This window comes from Hypanus sabinus, chromosome 7 (assembly GCF_030144855.1).
Source record: "Hypanus sabinus isolate sHypSab1 chromosome 7, sHypSab1.hap1, whole genome shotgun sequence".
NCBI lineage: Eukaryota > Metazoa > Chordata > Chondrichthyes > Myliobatiformes > Dasyatidae > Hypanus > Hypanus sabinus.
Window position 1 is genome coordinate 33338414 of NC_082712.1, and position 18582 is coordinate 33356995.

Below are 18582 nucleotides of genomic sequence, written 5' to 3' on the forward strand. Positions count from 1 at the left end.
GTGTTGTTGGTGTTGGGTTGTCATTGCGGTTGGGAAAGAGATGGGTGTGTTGTTGCTGTTGGTTTGTCAGTGCGTTGGGGAGAGATATCAGAGTGTTGTTGGTGTTGGGTTGTCAGTGTCGTGGAGAAAGAGATGGGAGCGCTGTTGCTGCTGGGATGTCAGTGTGGTACAGAGGGAGTTTTGGAGTATTGCTGATGTTGAGGAAAGCGATGGGGATTGTTGTTGTTGGCTTGTCAGTGTGGTAGGGAAGGAGTTGGTGGAGTGTTATTGGTGTCAGGTTGTCAGCGTGCTGGTAAAAGAGATGTATGTGTTGTTGGTGTTGGGATGTCAGTGTGTTAGGGAGGGAGTTGGGGAGTGCTGTTGGTGTTTGGGAAAACGATGGGGATCGTTGTTGCTGTTGGGTTGTTAGTGTGTTGGGGAGAGAGATCGGAGTGTTCTTGGTTTTGTGGAAAGCAATGGGGATTGTTGTTGGTTTTCGGAAGTCAGTGTGGTTGGCAGGGTGTTGGGGAATGTTGTTGCTGTTGGGATGTCAGTGTGGTAGGGAGGGAGTTGGGGAGTGTTGTTTTGAGTTGCGGAAAGCGGTGTGGATTGTTGTTGATGTTGGGTTGTCAGTGTGGCAGGGAGGGAGTTAGGGAGTGTTGTTGGTGCTGGGGAAAGCGATGGGGATTGTTGTTGCTGTTGGGTTGTTAGTGAGTTGTGGAGACAGATCGGTGTGTTCTTGGTATTTTAGTAACTTTGCCCTTAAATCCACTTCTTCCATCTCTGACACCTCCCTCCACTTTCTCAATCTGTCTCCATCTCCAGAGACCAACTGTCAACTGACATCTTTTATAAACCTACCAATTCCCATGGTTAATTTGACTGTACCTCTTCCCACCCATCTCCTGTAAATATGCGATTTCCTTTTCTCAGTTCCTTCACCTCAGCCACAAGTGTTCCCAGGACATCTGATGTTCTCCTTCAAAGCATGGGAGGGATTTCTTCCCCCCCCCCCCCCCACTATTGATGCTGCTCTCTCTCCCATTTCCATTTCCTGAACATCTGCACTCACCCCATCTTTCCCCCCCACTTAACAGTGAAAGGTCTCCTCTTGTCCACCCAATGGGCCTCCATTTCCCGTATATCATCCTCTGCAACTTCTGCCATCTTCAAAGGGATCCTACTACAGGGCTATAATCCCTTGTCTGAAATCCTTGGGACCAGTTACATTTTGGAGTTCAGAATTTTTCGGATTTCAGAATCCCTCCTTATTGGTTCTGGGACCCCCTGTGGATACCAAAAAACTTGTATGCTCAAGTCCCTTATTTAACCTGTCTCAGTGCAGGTGGACTTTAGGACCCGGCAGAGCTCCAGACCTACGCATATCCTCCCGTATACTTTAAATCATCTCTAGATCCCTTATAATACCGAATGCAATGTAAATGCTATGTAAATATACTGTATTGTTTAGGGAATAATGACAAGAAAAATATTTTATTTCCAACAAAAACATTCAATAAAACATAAAAATATACAGCCCCAAACGAACCGAATCAAAAACATGGTAAATGACTTATTGGAATAAATGTAGAACATCACTGTCACTATAAAACTTCAGTAAATTGTCTTTCTGTTTCTTTAAATCATATACAGTGGTAGTTCCGACACCATCTTTTTCAGTAAGACGTTGCACAGACACACCACGATCAAGCTTCTACAATAACTCCACTTTCTGCGTTATTGATAATGATAGATGCTTCCTTCTCTTTTACTCATTGTTACCCATAGGGGTATCTGCAGCTCTTTTTGACATTTTCATAGTGAAATTAAATACAAATTAAAAGCAGTGCCTCATCTGCGTATTTGTTGGGATCATCTATTTAGTCCGGACCTCACGATGTGGCATCCTCTACGTTGGTGAGACCCATCACAAATTGGTGGACGACTTTGTTGAGCACTTCACTCCTTCTGCCAAAAGTAGAACTTTCCAATGGCAAAACAGTTTAACTCTGATTCCTATGTCGGTCGATGGCCGCCTGTTGTGCCAAGATGAGCCCAACCTCGGTGGAGGAGCAACACCTTGTATCCCGCCTGGGTACTCTCCACCTGATGGCATGAATATCTATTTCTCTTTCTGGTAATATGTTTTTCTCCCCCTCCCCTCTTCCTCTATTCTTCGCTCTGGCCTTCCACCTCTTCTCACCTGCTTATCACTTCCCCAGAGATCCTCTCCGCCACCCCTTTCTCCTATGGTCCACTCTGCAGTCCTTCCAGTTTCCTCCTCCACCAGCCCTGTGTCTTTCCTGTTCACCCACCTGGCTTCACCTATCATCTTCTAGCTGGCCTCCATCCACTCACCCTATCTTTTTATTCTGGCATCTTCCCCGTTCCTTTTCAGTCCTGAATAAAGGTCTCACCCAAAATGTTGAGTGTTTATCCATTTCCATAGATGCTGCCTGACTTGCTGAATTCCTCCAGAATTTTGTGTGCGTTACTCTGGTTTTCCAGCATCGGCAGGCTTTCTCAAGTTTACGTTGGTCCTCTGTCTGCCCTTATTGAGCCATGTGACTCCATTATTTTTAAGCATCTTTGTTTTGGCCCCAAGCCTACAGGATTATTTTAACATTCAAGAAGGTCATTGCTCAAAATGATAAGAGTTGGCAATAAATCAATATTTTTTCATGGTGCATTTAGAGGTGTTGTTGTGGTAATCCTTATTTCAAAGTTCATTAAAGTCTGAGATTTGCTTTCATTTTCTAGCTACTTGTGTCCTTCGCTGCTTTTCATGACAGTTAATGTTGAAATCATTGCAAAGCTAGACAGTGAAACTCCAACTTAAGCTGGTGTCCAGCTTTCATTTCATTGGAGTATTATGTGCATTCGTAGCTAGTTTAAATGTTTGGCATAGAAGCTTCAATTCATATAGATGCTGGCAGTAGTAAAGAAAATTCATTAAAATCACTAAAATTGTGTGTGAAATTCAACATTTGATAATGCTGGACTTTCATAAATGCAAGGGTGTGCGTATTTTGGAGGTGCCAGTCAAGTCTCCCCTGCCCTCCCCATTGAAGGAGTCTGACTCCCATCGCCACTGCTACCTGACATCATACCTGCACCCCTTAATGGACCATGGTCATTAGTGCCCAGTATTGTCGTATAACACTCTCTGTCATTGTCACCCTCAGCATGCCCCTGCGGCCCAGACTGTTCCTCCCGGGTGGGATTGGTCATGGGAGAAGAAATGGGGAGTGGTAAAAGAATGACAAAGTGGCAGGACTTGTATTGAAATGCTCTGTTCCAGTTAAAGGTGTTGCCTGGCAGTAATCTCAACTAAAATTTTACAAACGTACTTTCCAGAAGGCTAAAAGGTCCTGCTATGTTTGAATGTTGACTGATTCACTTGTGTCTGGTGCTAGTAGAACGTATGCCTTTGAATTGCAGTTGTGGCCAGAGATGGGCTGTCTCTCTTGCTGTCTGCAGTGAATAAGAACAGTGCTATGCACCAGATGACAGCAAAGTGGATTTTTTTCTGCTCCTTGTGCAATTCTGTTTCCCCCCCATATTTCCTCACAATGTAGAAAGAAATAATTTCAGTCCATCACAGAGCAATCCCATTTCCTCACCAATCTTCACCATAACTCATTCTCCCGCATTCCCGTCAACTCTCCTGAGCTTCTATTATTGACCGCTCTTCAAGGGCAAATGTCAGTTGCCAATTAACTGACCAACCCACATACTTTTGTGATGCGGTAAGGAGCTGTTTTGTTTCTTGATGCCTTCAGTGCTGCTGTGCTGAAGATTGTGGTCATGCTGTGTTGGCATTGGAATGCACAGCAACACTTATGAACTGCCCCCAACATGTCTTCGGGTTGCCTTGGTTGTTGACATAGATAACACATTTCACTATATGCTTCAATATACATGATTAACTAAATTAATCAATCTCATTTCTGCCAGGAGCAGAGATCAACAAAAAACAGTGTGCAAACAGTGGAGAGCACTGGAGGTCAACATTTAACCTGGAGAGCTGGACATGGGCGAACATGGACTAATCTGCAGATGCTGGAAATCCAAAGCAACACACACACAATGCTGGAGGAACTCAGCAGGCCAGGCAGCATCTACGGGGAAAAAAAGTGAACAGACGATGTTTCCGGCTGAAACCCTTCATTGGGACTAGAAAGGAAGGGGAGAAGTCAGAGTAGGAAGGTGGGGGAAGGGGAGGAAGAGGTACAAGATGGCAGGTGATAGATGAAACTAGGGGAAGGGGTGAAGTAAAGAGCTAGAATTTGATTGGTGAAAGAGATAACGGGTTGGAGAAGGGGGAGTCTGCTAGGAGACCACAGAAGGCCATGGAGGAAAGAAAAGGAGGAGGTGATGGGCAGGTAAGCAGATAAGGTGAGAGAGGGAAGCAGGAATGGGGAATGCTCAAGGGGCTGGTAATCACTGTAAGTTAGAGAAATCATTGTTCTGCAATCAGGTTGGAGGCTACCTAGACAATATAAAATGTTGCTCCTCCAACCTGACTGTGGCATCATCATGACAGTAGAAGAGGCCATGGATTGTTATGTTGGAAAATGACGTAGCACTGAAGTGGGTGGCCACCAGGATATCCCACTTTTTCTAGCTGATGCAGCATAGGTACTCGGCGAAGTCATCTCCCAATCTATACCAGGTCATACAGGTATCGATTACCTATACATATAGGTGGCCACACTGGGAGCATCAGACCCCAGCAGACTCTCAGGTGAAATGTTGCCTCACCTGGAAGCACTCACAAACAAGAGAAAATGTGCAGATGCTAGAAATCCAAGCAATACACAGAAAATGCTGGAGGAACTCAGCAGACCGGGCAGCATCGATGGAAAGGAGTACGGTCGATATTTCGGGCTGGGATCCTTCGTCAAGACCAGAGAAAAAAGATGAGGAGTCGAAGGTGGGGGGAAGGGAGGAAGAACCACAAGGTGAGAGGTGAAACCGGGAGGGGTGAAGTAAAAAGTTGGGAAGTTGATGAAAGAGATGCAGGTTTGGAGAAGGGGGAATCTGATAGGAGAGGACAGAAGGCCATGGAAGAACGAAACGGGGGAGGAGCACCAGAGGGAGCTGATGGGCAGGTAAGGAGATAAGGTTAGAGAGGGAAATAGGAATGGGTAATAGTGAAGGAGAGGGGAAGGGGGCATTACCTGAAAAGCGAGAAATCAATGAGCCCCAAGTGCCTGAAGTGACTGGTTTTAAGGCGCCATTAACGTGCCTTTGCCCCTTCTATCAATAGAAATGGTTCTGCTGGGCTTAGTAACTACGCCACACATGAAGGCCAGGAGCTGGACTTGGTTGTCAGAGGCTATTTGAGATGCCCACCATTTTGGAGCATTTAATAGGTAGTCGGAGCTTGTCCCCATTACCATGCCCAGCAGCGACAACCATTGTAGCCTTGTATCATTCAAAAGCCTTCTCTTGTAACCTGAACTGAAGAAGCATGTTTTGTATGAAGCAAAAAAAACCCCCAAATTGCTGGAAGAACTCTGGTTTCTGGCAGCATCTGTGGAGGGAAACTGAATGTTACCATTTCTGATCAAGACCCTTCTCTCAGAATGGACCCTCCTCCTTCTTGAAATGCCAAGTGTCCACTTCCCGTCAGGGAAGCTGCCTGGTCTGCTGAATTCATCCAGATTGGTTTTGCTCCAGATAACAGCATCTGCAGACTCTTGTTTTTCTCTGTCTTGAATGGACGTTGCTCTCAATTCCTGGAAGATGGATGAACTTAGCGCTAGTAAAGTGAGGTTTGATGTGTACTTTTAAATTGCTTTCAGTTTTGAAGGAAATTAATTAGCCCATTATATTTGTGTAACTTAATGAAGAAAAGTTACTCTGGGTAACCTAACGTTATAAACTTGACCTGCGCAACAAGTTAGACCTGATGATGTCGTCCAGACAGTTCCTTGGAACTCAGGAATGAGTTGCAAACCTTATGGTTGCAGCCATTTCCTGACCTATACAATGATGAACATCTAAACTGTACCAGCAAGCAAATCAAGTTAAGAAAAATAATGAAGTAACAAAGGAACATGAGCACATGCTATCCTTTTGTGCTAGAAATTGATCTTGACCGGTTTACATAAGGAATCTGTTACCAATGATACAACAGAAGCATAGTATCAAACCTACTACAAGTTTCTCAAAGTTAACAGAAATTATGCAAATTATAATTTAAAACTGCAAAGAAAAATACTATAAAAGCAACAGTATGGACCCTAATCCTACAAAGTCTTCCAGCTTTTCATGCAATATTTCAGATTTTTCAGGGACACACTTCTTTTAAGTAGGAGGACTGTACTTGTGTCACACTCCTACATAAGACACTGGGGTTCAACTTCTGGTCCTTTTTTAGAAGTGGTAGGTTAAGTGATCTTTTCAAAGCTTATTGCTTCACCAGCATGCATCTTCTAAATCAGGGTTTCCCAATTACGGGTCTGTGGGCCCCTTGGTAAATGGTAGGGGTCTATGGCTTAAGAAGGTTGTGAGCCCCTGTTCTAAAGGAAAAGGTCACAGGGAGTGTAGATAGTTAGCTCTTTGCTCAATGCTCCTGGAAAGCCATTGCTACTCCCCTATGTCTTTCCATTCTTCTGGGTATTGGAGCCTGAGGGTAATTATACCTTCATCTGAGCGGGGAAGTTGCCCTCACTTCCTGCTAACGGAATGGAAGTGAGATGTTTGATCTGAATTTAATTTGTGCCAAACTAGACTGAAACCTCTCCATCTCATCCAAAGCTGAGGAGTGGTTGAGTCGATGCACCTTTCCATAACTACCTTGTACAAAATAATGATGTCTGCCACAGTCAGTGTCACTCTCTGTGTTCCATAAAATGGTGGCTTTTCCAGTCTGGAGATCAGAAGGAGAAATAATCTGCAAAATTGCATCTATTTTATAAATAAGCCAGTATCATAAGTGAACAGAAACACAACATCAAATTTATCTGTCAAATCTGACAGCCCATTCATACTGAATATGGTTTTAGCGATAAGCTTATTTGCTGCACAATCCCTTTTATAGATTAGTGTTAAAAAGCAATCATGGCACATGCCTACAATAATTCCTGTTTAGTCTGCTGTCTATAAACCTTAATGTCCTCTGAGCTCCTTAATTAAGGACATGTCTTGGTTTTAATTTTATGACTTGTACAATCCCTAAGTGTGCAGAAATAGTTAATCCTGATGAGTAGCAGTTTGCTCTAAACTTACAGGTAGGCTAAAAGTAAAGTTAATCTAAGAGAAATGGAGAGAAGTAATCCATACTGGTAAGCTCTGAAAAGAAGGCAATAGAGTGGAATTAATATCACAGAAGGACAAAAAGCAATGGGCATTTCTTTTGTTTCTGGTTTCAATCACAATGGGGAGATAACACATTGATATGAAAGATGATATAGATTGAATAGCATAGTTCCTTTTACGTCAATCATATGACTAAGCATTGCATTTAATTTATTTATTGAGATACAGCGTGGCATAGACCCTTCTGCCCCTTGAGCTGTGCCACTCAGCAGTTCCCCGATTTAATCTGAGCCTAATCGTGGGGCAATTTACAGTGACCAATTAACTTGCTAACCGCTACGCCTTTGGGGTGTGGGAGGAAACTGGAGCACCCGGAGGAAACCCACAGGGTCACGGGGAAAGCGTAAAAACAGACTCCTTACAGGAAACAGTGGGAATTGAACCTGGGTTGCCTATACTGAAAAGCATTGCGCTAACCACTGCACCAGTGTGCTGCACTGATGCTCGCACTCCGGCGAGAGTGGAAGTGTAAACCCATTGAACGTTTCAAGTTCAAGTATAAAACAAATTGAATTTTCCAAGATTCGTCTTTGGCTCTACTTGTTTGTATTTGTTCTGTCTGCTCTGGGCTGCTGTGTCCATCCATTTAGCATGCAGGTGCATTCAGAATGTACACACTAGCAGCTTAAAAGTTTGCAGCATTTAGGTAGAATTTAGGTAGAATTGTGCATATGACTATGTATATCCAAACATCTCTGTTCTCTTGTCCATTCAATAAATCAGCTGATTACAAATGCAAGTTACAAAATACATCAACTTCGAGCCAGACTTTTAAATGTGAATTTATTCCACGGCTCGGTTCAGATGGTTTCTCAAGGCAGTGCATTGATATAGAGCCGCCTGCGATTCTGTGACACTTCTGACAGAGTGAGAAGATTATGGTTCCAAATCCCAGAAAATGTTACTGACTCTCGGTGGCCGACTGGTAGCACTACCTTGCATAAAGGATGTTAAAGTAAACCACCATCATCTCCCACATTGAAGATCCCATGATACAATTTTAAAGAGATGCAGAGAAATTAACTGGCTAATATTTATCTCATCACCACTGATTGTCGGTTATCTCATCGTTACTGTTTGTGGGTGGCTGCCAGATCTCCAATGCTGTAATGGAATACAAAGTGCTTATTTGGCAATTAAGATCTTTAGGATGTCATCAGGTTTTGAGAGGGGCTTCATTATAAAGCCTTTCCCTTTATTTCAAACAAAGCTAGAAGTAGTGTAAATTTATGGCTTCTTAGTTGGACTCATGATGTTCAAAAGAAATTATCACCTGCCCCATTGTTAAGTATTTCACGTAATTGTAAATTCATTGCTTTTTGATTCAGACTGGAGGGCACTCCTGCTAATACTATGCAAATTAGCCATATCTGGATGAAGTACTGAGCCAGAATGGTCTGAGCTGGCATAAACAGTTGAGTCCCTCCAGGCTTGGGTTCGTTAGTCAAGCTATCATGCATTAAAAGGGGTTTGAACAGCAAATTGAAGATGGAAAGGGATTGGTCAAAAGTTGTCTCTTAGAGAAATAATTTCATGACAAGGCAGGTGACGTGAGTGGGGTGGGCCTCTGTCTGAGGGGAGAAAAATTAATATCAGCCAACTTGAAGGGAGAGCAGCAAGTTGATAATCAGTTTTATGGAAATAAGGAAGCTTGAGGTGGTTCTCTTAGATAAAGAGGTTGTAAAGGACTTGAAGGGAAATGTAAAATATGACCACCTCGGACGGGAAACTTCAATATTCTACATTTCCCTGCTTCTCTCTCTGTTTCCATTCCACTTTTTATTTTCATTGTGTACCTCAGTTCGTTGCCAAATGGTTCTCGTGCAGATTGAAATGATATTAGAAGTAGTAACATCTGCCATGTGCAGATGCTACCCTCAGCCCCCATAGTCATGAAGAGGTCTCTGTGTTATGAGAGTAGTTTCCCCTTCCTCATTACTGCTTATTCTTTTGCTACTGGCATTGGAACTCACCAGGTGTTTACATCCTGTTTCAATACTTCTATTGTCCAGAGTAAACCTCTAGGTGTAACATTAAACATAAGATATACAAATAATTGGTCTCTTTTTATTTAGCCCAAGGAGAATACCTGTTTTTACATAGCGTTTCTTTTCCTTTGGTGATTCCATTCTGTTTGCTTTATTTTCCAAGTTGCCTGAGGCATCCAAGTGTCTCCAATGTTATTTATGTTGTCTTTTTGCTCTCATTGTTACTACAATGTTTCCAGCCAGGCTCCTCATTGCTGCAGTTTAGGTTTTTCACACATTTGCCAATAGCCATGAGGGCAGGCTCAAAGGGGCATATAGTCTTTACCTTCTGCAGTTAAGTCCCAGAAATCAGTCCAACAATTGTGGTGAGTGTGTGTTTCAGCAAAAGAAATGTTTTATCCTCACCTTGTGCCAGACTGTTGCAAGTTCAGAATACTTTGTGCCCTATTGATGAATAACTTTTGATAAACAACAGACCAAATTTATAAAGCTGTGAAAGTGTCACTGTCACTGCCACTGTCTGTAAGGAGTTTGGACGTTCTCCCCATGACCATGTGGGTTTCCTACAGGAGCTCCGGTTTCCTCCCACATTCCAAAGACGTACTGGTTAGTAGGTCACATGGGTGTAATTGGGCAGTGTGGAGTTGTTGGGCCAGAAGGTCTGTTACCATGCTGTGTCTCTAAATTTTTTTAAAACACTGCTAAAATCTGAAATAAAAGTAGAAAGCACTCAGCAGGTCAGGTAATATCTAAAGGGAGAGTGACCTCAAACATAGCAGGTTCTGTCTACTACATGATGCTGCATATCTCCTGAATTAGTTCTGTATTAATTGCTTGTTTCGCCATTGAACAGAGTTGCAGGTTCTATTTCAAAAGAAAATAGTGGAGCACAATGTGCCTTCCATAACACTGGATGCTCCAAATAGTTTAATAGGCAATAAAATCCCTTTGAAGTGCAGCCATTCTTGCACTGATGGGTTGTGCAGGCTCCACCAACAGTACCGTAGAAGTGATTGGTAATGTTGTTTTAACATCTACAGGAAAAGCACCGGCCAGATGCCAGGACTCCCCTGTTCTTCTTTGATGCAGTGGTCTGGGATCTTTTGCATTTACCTGAGGGAGCAGGGACTTAATGCCTCTTTGCAAAGAGGTCTGTTCATCCTTCTAGGCCAAGGGTTCCCAACCTTTCTTATGCCATGGAACCTTGCAATTAGCTGAGGGGTCCATGGTTCAGAATCCCTGTTCTAGTCGTTTTGTTGGTGATGGAGGGAGGGGTAGCAAATTCTGACTAAACTTTAAAAAGAGCCAAATGTTGCTGCTATTTGCATTGCCCCAAGCCTCCCTACACTGATGGAACAAATAGAATGAGAACCAAATATACAGTAATGTCATTTATTAAACTAAAGGAAGAATACAGCCAGCAGAGGGAACTCTTGCTTCTTCACACTAGAGCAGTTTTGGAATTCATTGGTGTACTTTTTCACAATTCAGCTATCCAAACAGAAAGATAAAAGCCGAGTTTGAGTGCTGGGAAAGCAGAAGTGCTATGCTGTATCTCTCCACTGCGGTCAAGAAATAACAGGCTGCTTAGAGTTCAAATTATTGCATTAATATGTAACACTGTATAACCTATCCACTCTTCTTCATTGCTTCCATCAGAAAATAATGGATCACTCTGATAACTTGGAAACTATGAATTTGTTGACCTAATACTGAGCCTGGTACAGCTGTTTGTTCTTTTATTTCTTTTAGCATTAAAACAGCTACAGTCTTTGCATGAGATGTTGGTATGAACGACTAAGTATATAGGTTTGCAGAGACGTGGAAGTCCATTAAGAGCTATTATATTCATCAGATCAATGGCTTTTTTTTAATCATGTATCAGAACAAAACAACGAATTGCATTTCCCTATCTCTTGCTGCATTACTCTAGTATTTTCATCTGAACAGTCAATTTAATTTCTTCCTGATGCATTGGAAACTCCATCTATATGCCTTTCCAGTGCTGCATTCCAGATCATAACTACTGGCTGTGCCTCGCTAGCCATGCTGGATATAAATTGTTGTATTATTTTTCTTAGTGTTGATTTTGAGCACACTCAGAAATAAAACCTTCCAGGTATCTGCACAGGACATTATTTCTAGTCGTGTGATGGGGCTTGTATTAGCAGGAATGAATGTCTGCGTTCTGCAGAAAAGGGTGTTTTTGAAGCATTGTGTAGAAAACATCTGAAAAATTCCACATTCGGAGGCATAAAATATTTCTTTGAAAAACTTGTTCTTATTTGTGTATTCATTTTGCACTGGGTGCCTAAATATTTTCAGTACCATATTTAATCAAATTTGTATCAAGAAAAGTAAACCAAAATAAATTGTAATTTAAATCTCAGTGCAAATTTCTGTACTAATGTTCGTCAGCCCCATGTCAAGAATACTAGGAATAGTATATCGCATAAAGAATGGCATTTCGCCTGTAAATATAGACATATAGTCATGGATATGACAGTGTTTAATTGTAAGTTAGTACTTTCATCTCCTTTTCTGTTTGGTTGGTTCTCTTACATAGAATTGATCCTTTTAGTACTAAAATGTTTAAGCATAAATTTAAATTGCGGTTTATTTTGGCATGTATCAAGTATTCATGATTCTTGCTGTTCAAGCTGAATTTAAGAAACATTCGCCAAAATATTGCTTTTTAATCTTTTACACCTGATCTCTCTCATTTGTTGACAAGTAATTTCACCCAAGTTAATGCTGAAAATTTAGGGTATTTTATTTATCATTGATCCAATTATCTTAAAAGTAGCAAGGAAAGGATGCATATAACCACATCTGTGCTTTCTTGTAAGCTGATCTGGGATCCTATGATCTTCTGGACTTAGCTGATTTGAGCATTTTTAGCTGAGGGTAATGTTGTACATTGTTTGTGTTGCTTGTTCCATTCACATTGTGAAGTGAAAGTAAAAATTCAACTGTTTAGAAAAATTGCTGTGTTTTGGCATTTTGTTAAATAACTCTGTTGTAGATCAATCATTTTCACTTGCCAAACCTAGTCTGTGTGCGTCCTGAGCTTTGTTTTCTTTGAACATGCTGGAAAGGCGCTAGACAGAGCTATGCTGCACCATGAGCCAGCTGTGTCCCAGTTTTGTACCGTCAAATCCAGCTGCTATCTTTGCAGAGGTGTCACTGCTGATTTGCCCTCGTGTTTGACCTTAAAGGCGGTTGGTAGCACATTTATCATATAACAGGCAAGAAGAAAGCTAATGGTTTTACAGGGATTTTATCTTTAGAAATGACTTGAAGAGGGTCTGACAACTACAGAAGTATTTTGCTTTGAGCCGGGTAGTGTGCGTAACGTGAGTGTGTGTGAGAGAGACACTGCTGGAGCCCACTTGCTGCTATGCACAGCAGCATTCATGATCTCCTGAAGTTGCTGGAGTGAATAACTAGAAGCGTCAGCTGACTTTCTTTCTCCAATTGGAATTGCTGTGATGTAAGTGTTTAGCAGCTGCAAGCTTCAGAATTAGCATGGTGAGGTCTGTGGCACTGCAGTATGGCCATACAGTGGAAGAAATGAGAGAAAACCAGGACTAACATGGACGAGTCCAGCATTCTTCGGCGACGAGGGCTTCAGGTGGGCATCATCACTTTATTCTTGCCAAAGGGTTGTATTTGCACAGACAAAACTATTAATACCTTCTGTTACATTCCTTCAGGTTGCCTTTTTAAGAGACAAACATTTGAGTCTTATTTTGGGATATAAGGTGCCAAAAAATGTGCTGCTTTAGACAGTATGTATTTTAAATGGTGTTCTTGTAAAGTAGTTGATAGTTGTAGGTTTGTTCAGTTAGATTAGTTGCTGACAGTTTGTGCTACATCATATGAAGACCAGAGAAGGTACTTCATCCAAACTACTTATTCTGCTCTTTGTGCACACAGTTACGTTCAGTAAAGCTTTTTTAAAAAAGCTTGAAGTCTGACTACAGCACATATATTTTGTGATAATTTCTGTGCTCAGACATTGAGTTTCACATCTGCTGCTGAATAAGTTGAGGTTCATATCTCCTTTTAATTGAGAAAGTTCAGTTTACCAACTATTAAACATATCAGCATCATTGAAAGCAAACGTAGACGTTCTTTCAGAGTTAGATGTTCGGTTATTGTGGATTTTAATTGTTGTAATTGATGAGTTAATGACAGCAAATTTTGAATTTTAAAATAGCTTGATGTACCTTTTGACATTCGCCTTGAACGAACTAACAACACTAAAACATATTTCTGTGCAGTTACCCTTTTGTGACACCAAGACAGAGGCTATTGTTTTTGCCAGTCCAGACAGCTAATGTTGCCGTGCTGTTTGAAAGTGGGAAGCCAAGATTAAGTTTGATCTCCCTTGGTGATTGCTCTTCTGACAGGACTTGCCCGTTGGTGTACAGCGAAGGAATCCCGGTTGATTTAGCTAGCGTGAAACGTGTGCCCCTTCCCGCTGATCTTTAGTTCATTCACCAGAAACAGTGAATCAAATCTGTTATCTCACGGATCTGCATAGCTAAGCTGCTGTCTGCCTTTAGATTAGCAAAGTTTTGCTTTGCCCTATGTATTCACACTATGCTGGTATACTGAGCAAGTCTGTCTGTTAGCAGATTACTCAATGTAAGAGGCAGTTGGGTTAAAGTTCTAATTACAGTAGGTTATCTGCTTACTAGTTTTGGAAAATAGATTTTATAAATATACCTGGAGCTGAAAAGCAGAATGTGGAACAATGCTCATACCCTTGGTCTTTTCTCACTCAGACGCTGAGCCTGAATCTGGGAGGGTAGGGAGAGGGTTATTTTCTCATAACCAAACTACTAATGGTCTGGTGTTAATAGCATAGTTTATTTTGATTACAGTTTACCTCTGAACTATGCAATTAGTGCAGTTTGAGGAAACTGCATTATTTTGAGGTGGGAATTTCTAGCTTTAAGGATGTGGCTTGGGGTGGGAATCAGATTTTGAACAGGGAAACAGTCCATGTTGCATTCATCACCTTCATAACATTCAGATGTCACGTAAGAACAGCCTTCCATTTGTACATCCAATTGCACCTTTCACCAGAGATCTTAAGCCGTGGAGGCAGCTGTGTTTTATTTGAAGAGGAGTAGGACAATTGAACTCCTGTTATTTGGATTGCAGCTCAGCTTGCTTTATTATCTACGTTCTGAGGTTAGCTCGCTTACTTTGTAGGAGATGGGGTGGGAGATGTAGAAGGGTGCTAACTGGGAATGAATGACTGACCTGGGGTTTATGTTTTTCAGTAATTTGTGCATCTGCTATTCATTTTGCATATTATGAGCTCAAGTTTTAAATTTGATGCAAATGCAAGGAAATAGTTTTGTAATAATCCTGAGGCTTGACAATATGATATAGGAATAGGTTTGGGCCTTTTGGCCCATTGAGTATGCTTCACCATTCTATCATGACAGTTTTTAAAAATTCCATTCTTCCACCTTCTCCTCTGTAACCCTTAACCCCTTTATTGATCGAGAACCTATCAATCTATTCCTTAAATGCATTCAATGTTGTCATGATTGCGCTGTATGCCAACAAATACCATAGATACACCACCCTCTGGCTGTGGGGGAGGGCCAAACTCTTCCTCAATGAAGTTTTAAAAGGACTTCCCTTTTATTCTGAGACCGTATCCTGGGATCCTAGGCTCTCCTACCAATCCTTTCTAGGAGCGTAGTGTAGCTATTATCAATGGAGGAGATGAATAACTATCTTCCACAAGGATTGGTCTTGGGCCACTGCTCTTCAACTACTTAATGACTTAAAAATTTAAAGATTAGCTTTATTTGCCATATGTACGTTGAAACAGAGTAAGATGCGTTGTTTGAGTCGAATCAAATCAGTGAGGATTGTGCTGAGCAACTGCCGTCTTGCTTCTGGTGCCAACAGCATTCCCATAGCTCACTAACCCTAACCATACATCTTCAGAATGTGGGAGGAAGCCAGTGCGGTGACAGGGAGAACATACAGCAGTGGGAATCAAACCCCAATCTTACAGCTAACAGTGTAAAGCGTCGGGCTAACTGCTGGGCAATCAAGCCAGTCTCTGAGATCAAAAACACGATTTCTAAATTTGCATGTGCTGCTAATCTTAGGAAGGAAAGTCGGTACTGATGAGAACTACAACAGAGTGCAAAGGAGGGGGCATTGATGAGCTTGCAGAATAAGAACACAACAAGGATTGGCCCTTCAGGAGTCTACCCTAACATGCTCTAATGTTGAGGATGATTTGCTACCTCACTCATTTCTGCCTTGGAACCAAGGCACATTCGTTCCTTTTAATATTGTAGTTTCTTTTTGTGGCACATTAGGCGGCACTTCTGATGTTTCCATTGCATTTGACTGTTTTTTACGAGGTCGAGCTGCTAGCTCGATGTTCAACTCAGCACAGGTGGAAAGCATGCAAGGAGCTGGCCCATTTCAAACTTGGGGCCATTTGCTGATGCCACTACACTGCCAGCCGACTGTTCCTTTAACGTTACAAATAGGTAAGTGAAAATGAAGCTACAAATGCTGCAAATCTAAAATAAACCAGACAATGCTGGAAATGCTCAGCAGGTCAGGTTGTATCTGAAACCATTAACATCTTGGGCAAGTAATTGTCATGTGAAATTAAGCAAAGTAAATGCAAGGTAGAACCTTTGGTAGGAGGAATAGGGATTTAGTTGAAACCTGGAAAGTGTGAATGTAGGTGAAGTGGAGAACAAAGGGAATTGGAGTACAATGCACCAGTCGTATGTGGGGCAGCTAGTAGAGTTGTTCTAACAACCTGGGTTCCTCTTGCTTCTCAAAGATGAACAAATGGTAGTTTATTAGGGTACCGTAATTTTCCCCATTGTGTGTTTGGATGGTGGGGAGTGAGAGGGATAGTGGTAAATAGGTTGCTGAGAAAATTAAAGGAAATTAATTTTTTAAAATGCCTTATGAGCTGGCATAGATTTGATAGATTGAATGATCTCCTATTTTTGTAAAGAAATGTGATGAATTATTTAAAGTTAATAAAAACACAAAATGCTGGCAGAACTCAGCAGGCCAGACAGCATCTGTGGGAGGAGGTAGTGACGACGTTTCGGGCCGAAACACTTCATCAGGAGTGAAGTAACATGGGATGGTCAAGGGGGGATAAGAAGTGGGGGGAGGGATGAAGTAGAGAGCTGGGAAGTGATAGGCTGGAAGGAAATGGGCTAGGGGGAAGGTGGAGAATTATGGGAAATAAAAGAGAAAGAAAGGTAGGGCTGGGGGGATATTATAGTGAGGGGGGGAAAAGAGAGAGAAAGAGAACCAGACTAAAATAATTTTTAGGGATGGGGGTTAGGGGTGGGGCAGGGGCATCAATGGAGGTCTGTGAGTTGAATGTTCATGCCGACAGGTAGGAGGCTACCTAGGCGGGAGATAAGGTGTTGCTCCATCGACCTGCGTGTGGCCTCATCTTGACGGTAGAGGAGGCCGTGGACAGACATGTCGGAGTGGGAGTGGTCTGTGGAATTGAAGTGTGGCCACAGGGAGATCCCGCCACTGCTGGAGGATTGAGCGCCGGTGTTCGGCGAAACGGTCTCCCAGTCTGCCTGCAGCGGGTCTCCCCAATGTATAAATGGCCACTTCGGGAGCACCGGATACAGTATATCACCCCAGTTGACTCGCAGGTGAAGTGGCGCCTCACCTGGAAGGACTGTCTGGGGCCTGGGATGGTGGTGAGGGAAGAAGTGTGGGGGCAGGTGTAGCACTTCTTCCGTTTGCAGAGATGAGTGCCCGGAGGGAGGTCGGTGGGGAGGGATGGGGGGGATGAATGGACAAGGGAGTCGCATAGGGAGCGATCCCTGTGTAAAACTGAGAGTGGGGAGGGGAAGATGTGGCTGGTGGTGGGATCATGTAGGAGGTGGCGGAAGTTACGGAGGATTATACATTGGATCTGTAGGCTGGTAGGGTGATAGGTGAGGACCAGGGGGACTCTATCCCTGGTGGGCTGGCAGGGGGATGGGGTGAGGGCAGAGGTGCATGAAATACGGGAGACGCGATGGAGGGCAGAGTTAGTGGACGAAGGGAAGCCCCTTTCTTTAAAAAAGGAAGACATCTCCTTTGTCCTCGAATGAAAGGCCTCATCCTGAGAGCAGATGCGGCAGAGGCGGAGGAATTGAGAGAAAGGGATAGCATTTTTGCAGGAGACAGGGTGGGAGGAGGAATAGTCTAGGTAGCTGTGGGAGTTAGTAGGTTTGTAGTAGATGTCGGTGGATAGGCTGTCTCCAGAGATAGAAACAGAAAGATCTAGAAAGGGGAGGGAGGTGTTGGAAATAGACCAGGTGAATTTGAGGGCGGGGTGAAAGTTGGAGGCAAAGTTAATGAAGTTGACGAGCTCAGCATGTGTGCAGGAAGCAGCGCCAATGCAGTCGTCGGTATAACGCAAGAAAAGAGGATGACAGATACTGGTGTAGGCTTGGAACATAGATTGCTCTACATGGCCAACAAAAAGGCAGGCATAGCTAGGACCCATGCGGGTGCCCATGGCTACACCTTTAGTTTGGAGGAAGATATAATTTAATAAATGAGGTACTGTTCAAGGGTTCAATGTCCATTTCGGAATCTGATGGCGGAGGGGAAGAAGCTGTTCCTGAATCACTCAGTGTGTGCCTTCAGGCTTCTGTACCTCCTACCTGATGGTAACAGTGAGAAAAGGGCATGCCCTGGGTGCTGGAGGTCCTTAATAATGGATACTGCCTTTCTGAAACGGTGCTCCCTAAAGATGTCCTGTGTACTTTGTTCTGTACTTTATATTTTATGTTCTCGCTGAGGAGAAGCACATATGGTTACTTGGGGAACAAGCAAATATCTCACAGCACTGGAGGTCAGGATTGAACCTGAATCACCAGGAGGCAGCAGCTCAAAGAGCTGCACCTCTGCTTCGCATTCCCTTTGTTCTCCTAGGTTGGACAGAATGTACAATTTCTGAACCATGTATCCTCTGTATATAATACTATGCAACTACATGGAAGGGTGTTTTAATCCTTTTGTACCCCTGTCTTCCGAGTTGGGGTGAACAGACAATAAAATATTTAAAGCTATTGACAGTGGCTGTTTACTCTAGATAGTACTGGCTCATCGGAAGTGGCTGCATCCTGAGCAGTTCTGTCCTCTACCCTTTCCAAAGGACAGTTTAACAAGCCAAACATATGGAGAATTGGCAGTAGCAACATTCATGTGCATGTGTCAGAAGAGTGATTATCTTGTAGAACGGATTAAG

The 18582-nt window shown here is 42.8% G+C and overlaps 1 protein-coding gene across 15 annotated transcripts in view; it reads left to right on the top strand.

Moving 5' to 3' along the window:
• The window catches only part of LOC132396665 (microtubule-associated serine/threonine-protein kinase 4-like), a 398948-nt gene that overhangs the window by 125192 nt on the left and 255174 nt on the right, over positions 1-18582 (top strand). For 3 of the 15 annotated variants that reach the window (XM_059974433.1, XM_059974439.1, XM_059974443.1), the window contains exon 1: positions 12800-12930. The exons of 9 other annotated variants lie outside the window; for them this stretch is intronic. Coding sequence is in view for 2 of the 6 variants with exons in the window: in XM_059974442.1 (XP_059830425.1) it covers positions 12892-12930 (39 nt within the window). In the remaining 4 variants the exon portion in view is untranslated. Of the gene's footprint in view, positions 1-12799; positions 12931-15721; positions 15836-18582 lie in introns of those variants that run through there. 3 more of the 15 variants (XM_059974442.1, XM_059974436.1, XM_059974435.1) reach the window with 3 other exon arrangements.